The 16,130-nt window shown below is 42.2% G+C and overlaps 2 protein-coding genes and 1 pseudogene across 2 annotated transcripts; 2 read left to right on the top strand and 1 right to left on the bottom strand.

Moving 5' to 3' along the window:
• Positions 1 to 480: 480 nt before the first annotated feature.
• Positions 481 to 5,532, top strand: LOC126868904 (galactokinase-like; annotated as a pseudogene).
• LOC126868908 (uncharacterized) lies at positions 3,872 to 7,386 on the bottom strand. Its single transcript, XM_050624889.1, has 3 exons — positions 7,167 to 7,386; positions 5,751 to 6,230; positions 3,872 to 5,606 (listed from the first exon to the last, which is right to left on the bottom strand). Exons 1-3 carry the CDS (start codon positions 7,231 to 7,233, stop codon positions 5,512 to 5,514), a joined length of 642 nt encoding a protein of 213 aa, XP_050480846.1. The 5' UTR covers positions 7,234 to 7,386; the 3' UTR covers positions 3,872 to 5,511.
• Positions 7,387 to 8,003: 617 nt separating this feature from the next.
• On the top strand, positions 8,004 to 14,830 carry LOC126868888 (toll-like receptor 7). The gene has a single exon (XM_050624842.1). It carries the CDS (start codon positions 9,162 to 9,164, stop codon positions 13,335 to 13,337), a length of 4,176 nt encoding a protein of 1,391 aa, XP_050480799.1. The 5' UTR covers positions 8,004 to 9,161; the 3' UTR covers positions 13,338 to 14,830.
• The last annotated feature ends 1,300 nt before the right edge of the window (positions 14,831 to 16,130 follow it).

Genomic DNA, 16,130 nt, shown 5'->3' with positions numbered 1-16,130 from the left:
TTTTCTTTTTTTCATCGTATATACGTTTACGTTTAGGTTGCGACGGTCGTGTACATAAACCCGCAGTGCTTTCTCTCGATTCGATTTCGATACAGTTTATATAACTTCCGTATCTCTGAGGTTCAAGCTTCATACTGTGATAATTATGCGAATATTCGTGACGTACAACTCATTATTGTATCAGCACGGACAACCGTGCGCCGCGTATGGCTATTTCACAATTTTCATTGTACCATCTGCGGTAACATACAAGTATAGTTGGTAAGAGGATACTGTGAACTGTTTTATGTTACCAGCCAAACAGCCACGCACACCAGCGATTTGTACATCGGAAAAAGAATTTTATTGGCGCTGCTACGCACCATCGTGACACATTTTACATCCCCCGGGGAACATCGCGTCGTGTTGCGTTTCTTGCTTTCGTAAAATTATTATTAAAGGGAATAAGTAATTATTATAAATAGTTATTAATCTGTTAAATGCGGAATTTAATTTCCAAAATCCTTTACAGAGCGCGCAGGTAAAATTAAGCAATGGCGAATATACACGTCGAATGTAGAACAAATGTTCTTTTTATAAATTTTACGAAAAAAGTAAGTCAAAATGATGAAGGATTATATTTTTATTCGATAAAAAATGAACAATTCATTGTTGTAAAAGGTATTGTCATTATGAACTTAAAAATTGCCAAAAAAATAATAAAATTCATAAAGAAAAATTTAAGAAATTCAGTTGATTTCAGTATCGTATTTTTTAAAGCAAGATACCACATAAAGTGACACTTCGTCAAATCGAGCACCAGTAATGGTGACTCCTTACGAATTCCATTTTTTGAACAGATGGCACATCTTCGAAGTGGATTTGCTTTTAATGGTGTAGCTGGTATAAAGTTATATAAGCTGATATAAAACACAAAACAATTCGAGGAATAGCTGATATACACAGCAAAGTACACAAAACAATTCGGGGAATAGTCGATATACGCACTTATGGGAATAATCATATAACCAAACTTTTTTTTATAAAATACATGATATTTACTGAAAGTATAAAGGAAACATACCACTAAATGTCATTTATATTATTTTTTATTAAAATTTTGAGTTTTTATAGTAAATAGTAATTTTTTATTTCACATGATGAGTATACACGTCAACGGGATCGAAATAAAGTTTTGGATTGACGTGTTTACACGTCGAATGTAGTTAATTGGTTAAAAAGGAAGAGTCTTCGAAAACGTGTAATCCCGTTTAGGAAGGAAATATTTTTGACAAACAAGAAAAAAACAAAAGACAATGATCTATCTAAGGACCACGCTGTTTTCAAACATTGATATTTTCATCACGTGTTAGAAACATGTAGTTCACTTCTCTCAGTTTATGGCGTTGTTCCGCAGTCTCGGGTATCTCCCTTCTACGAAAGCATCGTGAATGTCACGTTTCGACATCATTTGCATAATCGGAGAGAAGGAGCGAAACCAATGAGACGGAGAAACGAGAAAAATTGCAATCACCACGATATGTGGTGTTAGATCGATTTTTGCAGGCACAGTTCAAGGAGAAAACGCACGGTTCGCACGATTTCGTTCCCTACGTTGCCCTATGACGCGCAAAACAAAACGACGAAAGAAAAGCCAAAGTCCCGGCTCCGGGATTCAAGCGTTTCGTCCGTTTCTCCGGAATGTCAGAAATGTCAATCAAAGATATGCTGATTCGTAACACTTGGGGAAATTCTAGCTAGATGACTTTTCTCAGAATAAACGATAAATCCCACAGTATCCATACGGCGTGTATCGCTTCCATGCCAGCCAATTTATCGAGCAATAAAGTAAGAGTTTCCATCGAATCGTTCGTGGACAATATACATATGATATTGCACGATATATTTGAGCGTAAATTTGTTAACTCGTAAACGGTCCGATCGATTCGATCCTTCGATAGGACAAAATATATAACGTATTTTAGTTTTCAAAAGAAATTTCAAGTTTGTGAAGTCGATGATATAATTTTAAATATAAACTAGATAGTACAGAAAAGCTTATTTTTATGTCTCATCTTTCGAAATTTCCCTACACATATATTCCATACACGTAATTGTGTTTACATATAGTCGTACAACTATGAATTTAATAAAATAGTAATGTCATCACTGCGTAAGATATAGTTTTCTGCTATGAAACTTCCAAAATTTTAAAAGAATAAGATCTAAGAATTAGAAACAAAAGTTAATATAATTACGATTAATTGCGGTTAAATATAAACCGTGATGATAATACGCGTGTTAATTACATATACGTATTACTTTCACGTTTAATAATTTACGTGTCTTCATGCAAGAAACCGTTGTAAATTTCATCATATCGTTTCATCTGATACAGTTTTTAAAGGATTACTGCAAATTGGTGAAACGAGCATTTGTCCAAAAAAATTCCAAGTTTGGATGAATTAAGATTTCTGGTCGAATAGGAATTTATTAATTTTTATGGATTAATCCTACCTGCGCGGTATTTGCGCCCGGATGTTTAACCATAGCTGGCAAGAGCGCCAATCTCGTAGAAAGTAAATCGTTATCCATGGTAGGTGCAAATTCAATCATTTCTGCGATGATGATTCATCGCGAGTCCCGACTTTTCGCTTGCACGATCACTGAATATGTACTTTCCTACGATCGTGCCGCACGGAAGCAGCAATAACGCGTGTAACGACACACACATACATACGCACACATTTGCTTGGTTTATCTTCCCTTGAAATAAAACAGGCCATTCAACTTGTCACGTTAGTGGTTGGTAAACGCAATCACGGCAGCAAATGGTGCCAGGTTAAAACGTTCTTGGAGAATACCGACGGGGAAATGTTCAAGTTTCGCATGGATGATGAAAATCTTTGCACATTAGTAGAAGAAACTTCGTGGATACGTTGCTTAAAAGGAACGATACGAAGTTTCAAAGATAGCCGAGGTATTCGTTTTTCAATCTCCCCGACAATTAAATTCTTTTGAACGTAGCAGATTGTTTAACGCGTTTTTCGTTAATCGAATTTTCATTATCCATGCGTAATTAATTATATTAGCTATATTTTCGCTAATAATTTAGGTAATTTCTGCTGGTATTGAAAGGAAGAAAAATCTATGTAATCAAATTCTTTTTTTAATGTTTCCGAGGCTCACAGCCAAGTAAACAAATAGCAACAACGCGACGTAAAAAATGCGTACGAAACACGTGTTGGTTGAATGGAATCAATATTGTTAACAGCACACGTTCCTGGCTTTCAAATCGTAATCGTATCCAGCTTACCAGCCAAACACGACCTCGGAAGCAGCTCCGCCCTGGTCGTGGCGTTGTATACATTTTTTGAAGCGATTACAAATACTTATACGGGCAATGTTATGGGGAAGACGTTGATATGTCACTTGGTGGAGAAATTGGCGTCAGACACTTGTAAAGTTCGTATGTCGGATGTTTTAACTTCTGTTGTCGGGAACGAGGATGAGATTTTCGCATTCGATGCAATTGGAACGCCATTGATGTTCAATTGATTCTTATCGAATTAAACAATGTTAAAAAAATTAAATTATTGAAACGGCGTGGCGACGAACGTAATCGAATACGTTGCGAAGAAATTATGACAATGATGAACACAATGTCTCCATGGCGTACTCATCCGATCGGTGTGTCCATGATGGAATTTTTATTTCCGCAAGAAACAATGGAAACGGCCAATGATGTGATTGACGAGGATAAAAGAATAGTGGAAATGACGAATGCGATTAGAAATGAACAGTGGGAAGAATTGGGTAGGATTATTTATCAAATGTTTCGGTATATCATGTAGCTTGATTAATTAACTTGATATTTTGTTTTGCCATTGCGTAGTATTAATATCGTATAATTCATATAAGCAAGTATTTTACATAGCTTGTTAAAATATTACACGGAATGTAAATACAATACACTATTTAGGCTGTAGTTTTTTTAAATATATATATTTAGGTATCTTTTCTTATAATAGCAGGTCGCATATTCGACTTCAATTAATATGTTTCAAAATTAGTTTATTTATGTACCGCACATGTTTCCTTAAAAATAACTCAACTCTCGTTACGTCTCTCTGTAAACTTCGATTTAACGTTCATAACGTACATTATAGGAAAACTCTTACGAGAAAATCATCATTCTACGTGTAAACACTTAAATTTTTTACCCGATGATATTAAACGTATCAAAAACATATTCGAAACTATAGAAGGATATATTAGGGGCCAGTGTTATCAATTACGGTACATCTATCGTCACATTGGTAATTTAATTACCTTCTTTTAAAAATAAAATACTTATTTAAAAAAAAGAAAAGAAAGAAAAACGGAATGAAATAAACGAAAACTAAATCTCTATACATTTTGCTCGTATCAGAAAGAAACAAAAGTCTAAATATAAATGAAAATACGTATTATACGATTATATTAAGTAAAATATTAATTAGCATATTACATTTCCTTATGAGGCGAATACCAACTTCAACATTTGTTGTAATCATATAACTATGTCTCCCAACAGGTACAAAAATCGAAACTAAAAACTTTCAATTCTTTTTTGACTCGTACGAAAATTCCTCAACAAGAATATCATTTAATGAAGGCATGTACAGGAGTATCTATAATTTATACGTACGAACGACCCTTATACCCTTAGAATATAAAATATTCTTCACACCCGAAATTAATAATTAAATGTCATCTTAGTGAGAAAAGTAATATTGAAGAATATAATCATAGAAAATATTTCATACTGGAGTTCGTTCATACCATATCATTATTTATGTGCAAATCTCCTAAACTTTAATCGAACTCTTTTAAACATCTCATACTTAATCCTTTTACATATTTTGTTCTTGCTATAAATATACACATAGGAACCTTTATATCTGTGTATATTTCATCGTTTTTATATTATTTTAACCATTGTTTTTACGTATGGCAACAGCTGATAAACGAGTTCAATAAAAGAAAAATAGAAGAGTTTTACGAAATAATTTTCATTTGAGCAGAAAATATTACGTGGACTTGTTGTAGTGCAAAATTGATCTTTTTGATGGAATGTGTATTTGATTGGTCGTCAACTTGCGTACGCAAATTACGCATGCGCATAGTAATACTATATTTGCTTTTCTATTTCTCTCCTCCTCTCACGTCCTCAAGATTCTCTTACATTTTCCTCTTCTTCTATGCACATAGTATTCGTTCTTTCTTTTTCATAAATATAAACACTATTACAATGCGCGTGCGAACATACGAAGAGACAATACTATAATGCGTGTAACTCGTCTTTGTAATTGGGTACAAAGAAACGAAATTCGCGTTTGCACATCACATTACTAAGAGCACTTAAACCACGCGACACTTAAGTGCGTTATAAAAATACGTAATATTATTATGGTAAAATTCATAGTTTCCAGTTCGAACGACTGCATTTACTTATTGGAAAATGGAATTTTCGCGATGACAATATCTGTATCATAGTGTGCGGTAGTTTTGTTCATTGAATGCTCTATAGACTTTCCAAGTGGCAAAACTGATTGCCATTAAACACGTAGCTAAAATGATGCCACCTAGAAAAGGGAAACGTTTTACTTAATCATGTGATAACATCGCAAGTTTCAATGTACGCGTGTATTTCTAAAATCTCCAAGCAAAATGACTATTTGAGGAAGCAACAAAATACACACAAACAGAATGTATCGTTTTTTACTTACCTAAAAAGCTAAGTCCATCAAAGTGTCGTTGTGTATAAGATGGAACAATTTTTGTCGATGATGGAACTGGAGTAGTTATAGGTGTTGATGAAACGATAGGTGTTGTATTGTTCGTAGTAGTAGGTGTAACTATAGTCGTAGATGTAGAGTTTTCAGGCGTAGGTGTTTGTTTGGTTGTTATTGACGAAGTTGTAGGTGTTGAAGTTATCGTAGTTGTTGTTGAATTGGTGGATTCTGCACCATGACCATTGTCAGGAGCAGTATCGGTTTTTGTTTTGTTACCAATAGTGGTGTTAGTAGCAGGAATAGTAGCAATGGTACTGGTAATATTGTCATTGACATTTGCATTTTTAGTTACATTGGTACTAGAATCCTTAACTAGTGCAGCAGGACTCGAGGAATTTTTAATAGATGCAGTACTATTGACTAGATCCACTGTCTGCTGATTGTTAGATTTAGTATCTCCTTGGGTCGTAGCAGCTGTGTAAAGAATTAATATTACATATATTATTATAAAATCTTTCCTTTGAAGCTGCTTATAATAAAAAAGGTAACAAAGGTAAAAAATGTAATTATAAATGAAAACAATATAAACGAGATATAATTATTACAGTTTAAAAAGGAAATGAATTTGTACATTTTAAAAAATGGGTAATAACGTAAAATAAAATTAATCGAAGTAAAACGATATCACGTAAAAGAGCTGAGGATCTCGTAGAAATGAATAAAATTGTGCAAGATGATTATTTACTGTATCTAATAAACTTTAGCGATTATATTCGTTAGATCGCAAAATCTCCTGCCGTATGGCTAAGCGTATAGACAATCGTAAATATAAAATCGATAATGGTAAAATTCTACAGCAACATAGTACAACTATTAATTAAAGAGTGCGAATAAACGATTGAAGGATTAAACGATTACACGATTAGACGATAAAAAGATGAAGGATTTTAGGTACGCCTATGTTTCTAGAGACATCGAGAAATATAGCAAGGGTCTGTCTTGTGTAATACGAAACAAGTGAACGTGCCACTGCGTGCAAACGAAAAATGCCTGTAAGTACGCGAGACAGTACGTATATTACTATTTCTCGCGTAAATCGAATATTTTACGCGACGTTTCGAGAAGTATTAAAAACATAGATTCAATATGTATCAACGTAACAATAGTTAAATGTAAAACGTTTATTAAACGCCACGTAGATGACCGATGTTCGACAGAGAATTTTCCGTTGAAGTCGATTATGTTTCGTGCACATATTAAATAAATGAATGCACGCGCCATCAACGGTACACGTAGCTTGAACAAAATATTACAAGAAAACGGCGCAGTACCGAATTGATTAGTAAATTAAAAAACAAAGTTAACGAAGCAAATATGTACATGGTGAAATATTAATATGTATATACTCACCATTGTCAGCCGCGATGGAGCAAATTGCCGTAGCTAATAAAACGCAGGTTATATACACTAATCTCATTTTTACGGCGAAAATGCGAACAATCTCAACAGTCGCGTATGATCTTTACCAAAAGGCCGATGTCGTTGAATGGATTCCCCGCTACAAACAAGTACAGAAACGCAGGACGTAAGCTTCTGCCAAAGCTGAAATTGAACTGATCGCTGTCGCTAGCATCAGCTTCCACTTCCACCAATTGCAACTGTACGAAGACAGTAGCGACGCTATACGTAGTATGTGTATAACTTTGGTTTTTAAATATATTCCCTAGATCATTCTTAATTTCTTGTTTACCACGGCTCTCCTCCAAACAATATTTTTTGTCGCCAATCTTCAAGACTTAATTCAGAATTTAAATGTTGTAACGTACTTGAAACATATGCATTTAAAATACTCATTAATTACTCATCAACGATCTTCTAATTTGGAGAGAAGAGATTCAATATAAATAAATAAATATGTATACTTCCATTAATTTTTTTTTATTTGGATAGTAAAATAATTTATGTGTGTGTAAGGACTTGGCAGCACCTGGAGATCAGCGGATCACAGATTAAGAATCGCGGCCGTAAATGGTTTGTATGACGTAATCAAAAAATTGTAGATATTATTTTTGCTTCATGCATTATCGGTAAAAATTTGGTAAATTCACTCGTATAACGTTTTTCAATATACATATCCTCTACACTCTACATTGTTGTATGATATATTATTGTATGATATATTAATTAAAATTAATTATTTGATGAAAAAAAATATCGTAATGCAACGGAGAATACTGGAATTTTCTCGAATAAAATACATTATATGTGTAGGTTACTCGTGTACAGGGTTATTCGAAATACGTGAAAACGTTATGTAAGGTAGAATAGATTCGGTATTTAATAGATGAAAATGGGATAAATTCGAACTTTGAAAAGCGAAGAAAATGAACGAAAAAGGAAAGGAAGAAAATGATTCGTTGCTTGGAATATTTGAAGAGCTTTACGATTGAAATTTTGAAGTAGTATCGACTAAGGGATCTTCTAACAACTTAGCATAATAGTTGTAATTGGAATAGAGAAAAAATGAACCAACCAGCAGGGAGTGGAGTAAAACCGGTGAGGTGCACATACCAAAGCGCATATGGACGTTATGTTGTTTTACATTCTGCTCTTGTTCGTGGCGGGTTGTTTGCAGGATATTGTAATAGAGTGGCGCACTCTGGCGTTGTAGCGAGACATCGAAGAGGAACGGTCGGGAATGCCGATGATGCGCGGTCAGCGGTCTGCTGGATCAGTGCTGGTGGTTGATGCGAAGCGAGTGTACGGTAGTGCACGGTCGCTTCGCGTACACGGCTTTGTACGAACTGTTTTCGTTCTGTCGGTGTTTCGTTAAAGCGTGCTCGTACTACTTGATGTAACCGCGTGAAAACATTCTCGGTAGGGAAGATATAGACGACGAAGGTTGATCGCGAGATAAAAGCGACGAGGAGGTGTAATCTTTTGGAAAGAAAGAACAGTTGGAAGCGAGGGTAGCGAGTGACGAAGGACGAGTCGAGGAACGTAGGGCAGGGTGCCTCGCCACCGGCCTACGAATAAACGACAAGAGAAATGGGCCGGTCCGTACTTACGTGATAGGAGGTGCATGAGCGCGCGCGCGCTCGCACTCGCCTGCGTGTGTATGTGCGTGCGTGTGTCATCATCGCTGTGCGAGTGTGTACGCGAGCGAGGGGGCGAGAAAGGGTGAAAATAGTTTGATTAGATTTGGAAAGTGATTGAGAGCCGATCTCGGGGGCTGGTGGCGGAGGTGGTGGAGGTGGAGGTGGAGGAGGTGGTGTTGGTGTTGGTGTTGGTGGTGGTGGTGGTTGTGCTGGTGGTGGTGGCGGTGGTGGTGGTCGCGATCGCGATCGCGTCCGTCTCTCGACTCTGAACTAACCGAAAAGCCGTGCGCAACCATCGTCACGCAAGATGACAGCGAAGTATGTTTTTATCACGCTGATGAACGCGGCTTTTCTTTGCCTGGCATCAAGTATACTCTCGGAATCGGCCGGAGCTTCCTGCAAGTGGTTGTCAGAGGGTGGGAACGACACGCGGTCCGCGGACTGCACCCTTCGAGTGTTGGATCCTGGCGCGATCACCGGTCTGGTTGCGTCGCTCGACGGCGCTCTCAAGCTACGGATACGTTGCAGCGACGTCCATCACTTCGAGAGTAGCTTCAACGCTCACAGTTGGCAACGTCTGACCAGCTTGCACGAATTGCACGTGCACGGCTGTAAGGTACTGCGGATACCAGAGGGTGCGTTTCAACCGCTCCTCGAGTTGAAGAAACTGACTGTGCAAACGTTCAACGCGGTATGGGGTGCCAGCCGTTTTCTCGAACTCGCGCCGGACTCTTTCCATGGTTTGCGCGAATTACACACTTTGGAGATCGTGGAGAGCAACGTGCAAGCGTTGCCGGCGAAACTACTCTGCTCGCTGGATAATCTGCAAACGTTGAATCTGACGGAGAATCGTTTGCACGACGTGAGCGACATCGGATTAAATCGACGCGGTGGCGATTCGATCGAAGGAGTGGAAGTAGTCGAGGGAGCCGACGGAACCGACGACGTTTCGCCACCGTGTCGCGCTGACATTCGAATTCTAGATCTGTCGCGTAACGAGATCACGCGTTTACAAGAGAACAGCCCGCTGCTTGGCCTTCGTCAGCTGCAAGAGTTGCACCTGCAGCGGAACTCGATCGTCGAAATTGCCAGTGACGCGCTCCAAGGGCTGACCGTATTGCGTACATTTAACGCCAGCTATAATTCGTTGGACTCGTTGCCCGAAGGTCTGTTCGCCAGTACGAGGGAGCTTCGAGAGATACACCTGGCGTACAACGGGCTCTGCGACCTGCCCAGGGGTATATTCACCCGGCTGGAGCAGCTGCTCGTGCTAAATCTTGCGGGCAATCGACTCGGCAGTGACCGCGTCGACGAGACTACGTTTCTCGGACTGATTCGGCTGATCGTTCTCGACCTCTCTTACAACATGCTCACGCACATCGACGCGCGTATGTTCAAGGACCTGTTCTTCCTGCAGATCCTCGATCTTAGGAACAATACGATCGATCGGATCGAGAGCAACGCTTTTCTCCCACTTTACAATCTGCATACCCTCGAGCTGTCCGACAACAAGCTTCACACCGTGGGAGCGCAACTGTTCAACGGTCTGTTTGTTCTGAATCGGCTAACGTTGTCCGGCAACGCAATCGCCAGCATCGATCCGCTCGCGTTTCGCAACTGTTCGGACCTGAAGGAACTGGATCTGAGTGGTAACGAGCTTACGTCGGTGCCGGACGCGTTACGCGACCTCGCTCTCCTGAAAACCCTCGACTTGGGCGAGAATCGGATTAGCAATTTCTACAACGGCTCGTTCCGCAATCTGGATCAACTGACGGGTCTGCGACTGATCGGCAACGACATCGGCAATCTGTCGCGCGGCATGCTCTGGGATCTACCAAATCTGCAGATTCTGAATTTAGCTAGAAACAAGGTGCAACACGTCGAGAGATACGCTTTTGAACGGAACGTGCGACTCGAAGCGATTAGACTCGATGGAAACTTCCTGTCCGACATTAACGGCGTTTTCACCAATATCGCCAGTTTGCTGCTGCTCAATCTGTCGGAGAATCATATCGAGTGGTTCGACTACGCGTTCATACCTGGCAACTTGAAATGGTTGGATATACACGGGAATTTTATCGAAAGCTTGGGCAACTATTACAAGATTCGCGACTCGAAGGTGAAAACCTTGGACGCCAGCCACAACCGTGTTACCGAGTTGTCCCCATTGTCCGTGCCGGACAGCGTAGAATTGCTGTTCATAAATAACAACTACATCAGTCTGGTACGACCTAACACGTTCAGGGACAAAGAGAACCTGACCAGGGTCGACATGTACGCGAACATGATCGAGACGATGGAGCTGACGTCGTTGCTATTGACTAAAGTACCGGAAGATCGAGCTCTGCCGGAGTTCTACATCGGTGGAAATCCGTTCAACTGCAACTGTTCGATGGATTGGCTGCCAGCGATCAACAATCAGACATCGACCAGGGAGTATCCACGTATCATGGACTTGGACAACGTAATGTGTCGTACATCCGGACCACGTGGCGTAGCCATTGTGTCCGCGTCAACGGCCAGGTCCGAGCAGTTTCTCTGCCGCTACGAGGCCCATTGTTTCGCCCTGTGCCATTGCTGTGATTTCGACGCGTGCGACTGTGAGATGACCTGCCCGGCAGGTTGCAAGTGTTACAACGACCGCACATGGAACACGAACGCCGTCGATTGCTCCGGCCTGACCGTCGAGGAGATACCGCGGCGGATCCCGATGGACGCTACCGAGGTCTACTTGGACGGGAACGTGTTGCGCGAGCTGCAGAACCACGTGTTCATAGGACGGAAGAACATGCGAGTGCTGTACGTGAACGCCAGTGGCATCGAATCGATCCAGAACCGTACGTTCAACGGGCTGAACAATCTGCAGATTCTTCATCTGGAAGACAATCGGATACGCGAGCTGAAGGGGTTCGAATTCGAACGGTTGTCCCATCTGCGCGAACTCTATCTGCAAAACAATCTGATCGGATTCATCGGTAACCTGACCTTCCTGCCGTTGCGTTCGCTCGAGATATTGAGACTCAGTGGAAATCGATTGGTGACTTTTCCGGTATGGCAGGTCACTCTGAACGCTCGCCTCGTCGAGCTGTCTCTGGGCAGCAACCCGTGGTCCTGTCGATGCAAGTTCTTGCAAGAGCTGTCCTCGTGGGTTTCCGACAACGCGCATAAGGTGGTGGACGCTAGCGACGTTTGGTGCTACTACGGGGGGGACGCGAGACCAGCGTACCGGCGCCGCTTGAACGTCAACGAAACGGTCTGTTCCGATTACTTTTCTCAAGGTGGCGTCATCGAGAGTATCATGGTTTCCGATTATTTGCCTCTGGTGGCCGCAACGCTCTCGGCGGTGCTGGTTATTCTGGTGATCGTCGTGCTCGCCTTTATATTCCGCGAACCGGTCGGTGCGTGGGCGTACTCTAAGTACGGTTTACGGTTTCTGCGGGCCGGTAAACCGTCGGGAAAGTCGAGCGGAGCCGCGACGATGCCGGCCGCGGCTGCACCGATGGCCGCCGCGTGCTGCGACGCCGATCGCGAACGCCTCTACGATTGTTACGTTTGCTACAGTCCGAACGACGAGGATTTCGTGGTGCATTCGTTGGCGATGGAACTGGAGCACGGCACCGCAGGATTTCGGCTGTGCCTGCATCATCGCGACTTACCATGCGTACTTCGTGCTTCCGCACCGGCCCCGATCATCTTGGAAGCGGTGGACGCGTCCCGCCGTGTCCTCATCGTCCTCACTCGTAACTTCGTGCAAACCGAATGGTCCCGTTTCGAGTTTCGCGCGGCGCTTCACGAAGCACTCCGGGGACGAGCGGCGCAGTTGATCGTCGTTCAAGCGGGACACGCGTGCCCGGAAGTGGAACGCGATCCCGAGCTACGACCGTACCTTCGAACCGCGGCGGCGATCCTTACCTGGGGCGAGAAGAGGTTCTGGGAACGTCTCCGATACGCGATACCGTCATCGGTCAATACGATGATGAATCCCGCCGATATATCCGTCGAGAGTAAATCGTCGCCCCTCGTTTATAAGCGTAACATCAACACGTACACGTTGGACTGTATCGGTAGCGAGAAGACGAGCGTGTCGACGCTACGCGCCCAAGAACGTGGTCAAAGATCTCTGTTTAAAGACTCGTCGTCCTCGCCAACGACCGCGTTGATGTTGCAACACGCGCCGCCCGCCTATTCTTGCGGCACGGTCTCCATGCCTCAGCAACAGCTGCCACCTTCGTCGCCGCAGCCTAGGCTGACCGTCAATCACGCCTATCGAGACGCGGTTACCGTGCCAGGTAGCAATCTCATCGGCACCAACAACACCACCATCAGCAGCGGCAGCAGCGAGGATCACAGGAGACCGCTGTCCGAGCACATATACTCGTCCATCGACTCGGATTATTCCACGCTGGAGAGAACCGCCTGGAGACAGCAACAACCGCCGCCTCCGCCACCGCCACCATCTTCCGGCCAGGCCTATCTCGTCTAGCTTCGCGCGCACCGATTCTCTTCTGCTTGTGATATACCTTGGATAAACGTGAACGAGGAGCTTTTCTTGCTTTTTGTGTTCCGTTCCACTGCCGTTTCACTACCGTTTCACTGCCATTTTACTGCCGTTTCACTACCTGTCGCAAAGGGGATGGTATGACCGCCGAGCGTCTGAGTATCTAAGCGTCCAACTGGCTCCAACGAACTAGCCGACTAACCAATTTGGACAATCGATAAACGAAACATATATTTTCTCGATTTTTAATTCGCGTATCGAGTGTCCATGGTTACTAGGGGAACGGGAGAGAACATCGAATTCGATTCGCCGCACCACTATACACGTACCTCGGGAGATCGTCGTCGAGCTGCTGTCGCCTTTTCACAGGCTGTGCTTAAAACGAGGGAGACGTTGTTAGTAGCGATAGAGGAACGCGCGATTAGTCCAAAGCATATACTATGTTACACGCGACTACTATCCAAATATTTGTCCGCGACGATCTTTTTTCTTTTCTCGTGAAACGCGCTCTTGCTTTGTTTGATCGGTAAAGGCGTGATTGTTCACTTTTCCACTCTTGCCTGTTCCCCCATCCCCCCTTTTTCCATCCCTTTTCCTTTTTCCCCTATTCGGTCTATTCCCCTATTCCGTCTCTCTTTTTCTTCTTTTCTCCTCTTCTATGTACCTCCCCACCCCCGCCCGTTATCTCTGGTCCCCGTCTATAGCAGGCTGCTCTCTCTTTCGTTGTACAACTAATTGCGCGCGCGCGCACACAAACTGTATCGTGCGAATTTCTGAATGGCGTCTCGCGAGAATCTAGTTCGACGGACACTCTCTTCTCCGCTCCCTCTTCCACTTGGCTCGACGACTTTACACCGAGCAATAAAGTATAAACACACGCCGTCTCCTTTGCGCCGTGAAATCGGTTTTAATGGCGATTTAGGGCCACGCTCTTGTACATATCTATTATTATACGGAAGAAAGGAAACGCAATATGTAAATAAGATTGCAAAATGTTGCAAGTTTGTGTCGACGTACGTGTACATTGTATATATATATTATAACTATCAACTATACATATACGAGAGGGAACGATACGTCGATTCGGACGTGTTACGGTTTTATCGGCGCGTAGAAAGAGAGAGAGTTTTAGCTTGGATTTTGAATTCTCGACTAGATAGACGATGACTTTTTGTAATTTTATATGTCCGGTCCGATGATAACACTGTACGATATGTAAATATGTATATCACAAAACGTTTCGCCTCGTGTAAAATATTATTCGCCGTGTAAGAATAAAAAGGAAGGGAGGAAGAAGTTACGAAAATACAAATCGAGAAACAAAGCTCGTAATTATGAGTGAGAAACGGAAAAAATGGAGAAGCATGCGCTTTGCGATACTGTGAACTCACACGACACAGGTTGCGCGTATGTCGTAAACTTAACTGTATACTTGATTTATTTAAATCATGTGAATAAATTTATAAAATACGTTATTACACGCTTGCGAGCCTATACCCCGATTCTGCAACCGCTTCCCAATCCGCATACTGATTTCTACGCGCGTGAATACTCTAATATATTGTATACACATCGTACATACTACAGTGTAGTACGAGTCTCGGATCATCCACTTTTTTGCCATTTCCGATCTTCGATAGTCTAGGACTATCCTTGTCGCTCTGTGACAGTTTCTCCGCGTGTAAACTTCCGTTCTTGCCCAGATTTTTCTCGGAAGGCTGATTTCCATAGTCTTTCGCTCGTATCCTTTCATAGAAACGTTCGCGAGCCGAGGGAAACCATAAACACGTAGTGGATTGCGATGGCAATGTATCTTCGATCTTCGTTTCTCTATAACAGCACGTGGAAACGTTTCTTGAAAGTATGTTCGCTTGCCACTGTGTAATATGGATAACGTGGATGGTCTGAAACTCGCCCACGATACTATTATACTTTGTTTCGATCAAATTTTCTCGTCTGTCGTACGAAATTAGTCACGCGTAAATATTTCACGCGGTACTTAAGTAAGTAGGTAAGTGTGCATCCTTCCTATTGTTCCGATGGAAAGACGCTAAATTTTTTCATTTTCGTTCTCCCCTTTTTTCCAGTGAGTATCTCTACGTTATCGTCATACGTCATTTATAGCGTATTTTTGCCACTATATTTTACCTGGTATTGTTCAAACAAATCGAAAGAGATACAAGCCGAATTGATCGTGTGTTTACGCCACGTATGCTTGTTTTCAAATACATATTCCATCCCACGTTTGATCAGAATATTTGCAAATATATTCTATGGAAATGACCTGTGTAACAGTGTGTTGTTTCTCATATAACCGTCGTTGTCGTTACATATACCGTGCTATGTACTATATAGATCGCGAACGGAACATTGATCCTAGTCAGCGCCACCGCGCACTCACTGCACACCATCTGCACACTTACATTATTAATGCGCCTACTCCACCGCCGCAGGCTCCACGTACCACAAAGACCAATGTTTCTATTTGGAAAATCTTTTTCTCTCTCGACAAACGGACAAACGATCCACGACATTCCCACTTCTCAACATCGACCAAACTAGAGATTCGTGAATCGTCGTCGAGAGTTCCGAGTACCTATCGACGTACTATATGCTTCTCGTTTTGTCTTCGATCGCGTTTCGTAAGCCAATTTCCCTCGTTGGGAAAATCTTTCAACGTACCTCGTTCGCAGAACGACGACAGCGAAAAAAAAAAAAGAAGTTATACACGACGGTCGCGTACTCAACGTACTCAACGTGTAATACACGTTTTTATTC

The sequence above is a fragment of the Bombus huntii genome, chromosome 8, assembly GCF_024542735.1.
Source record: "Bombus huntii isolate Logan2020A chromosome 8, iyBomHunt1.1, whole genome shotgun sequence".
Taxonomy (NCBI): Eukaryota; Metazoa; Arthropoda; class Insecta; order Hymenoptera; family Apidae; genus Bombus; species Bombus huntii.
This window is presented reverse-complemented; position numbering and strand designations above follow the sequence as displayed.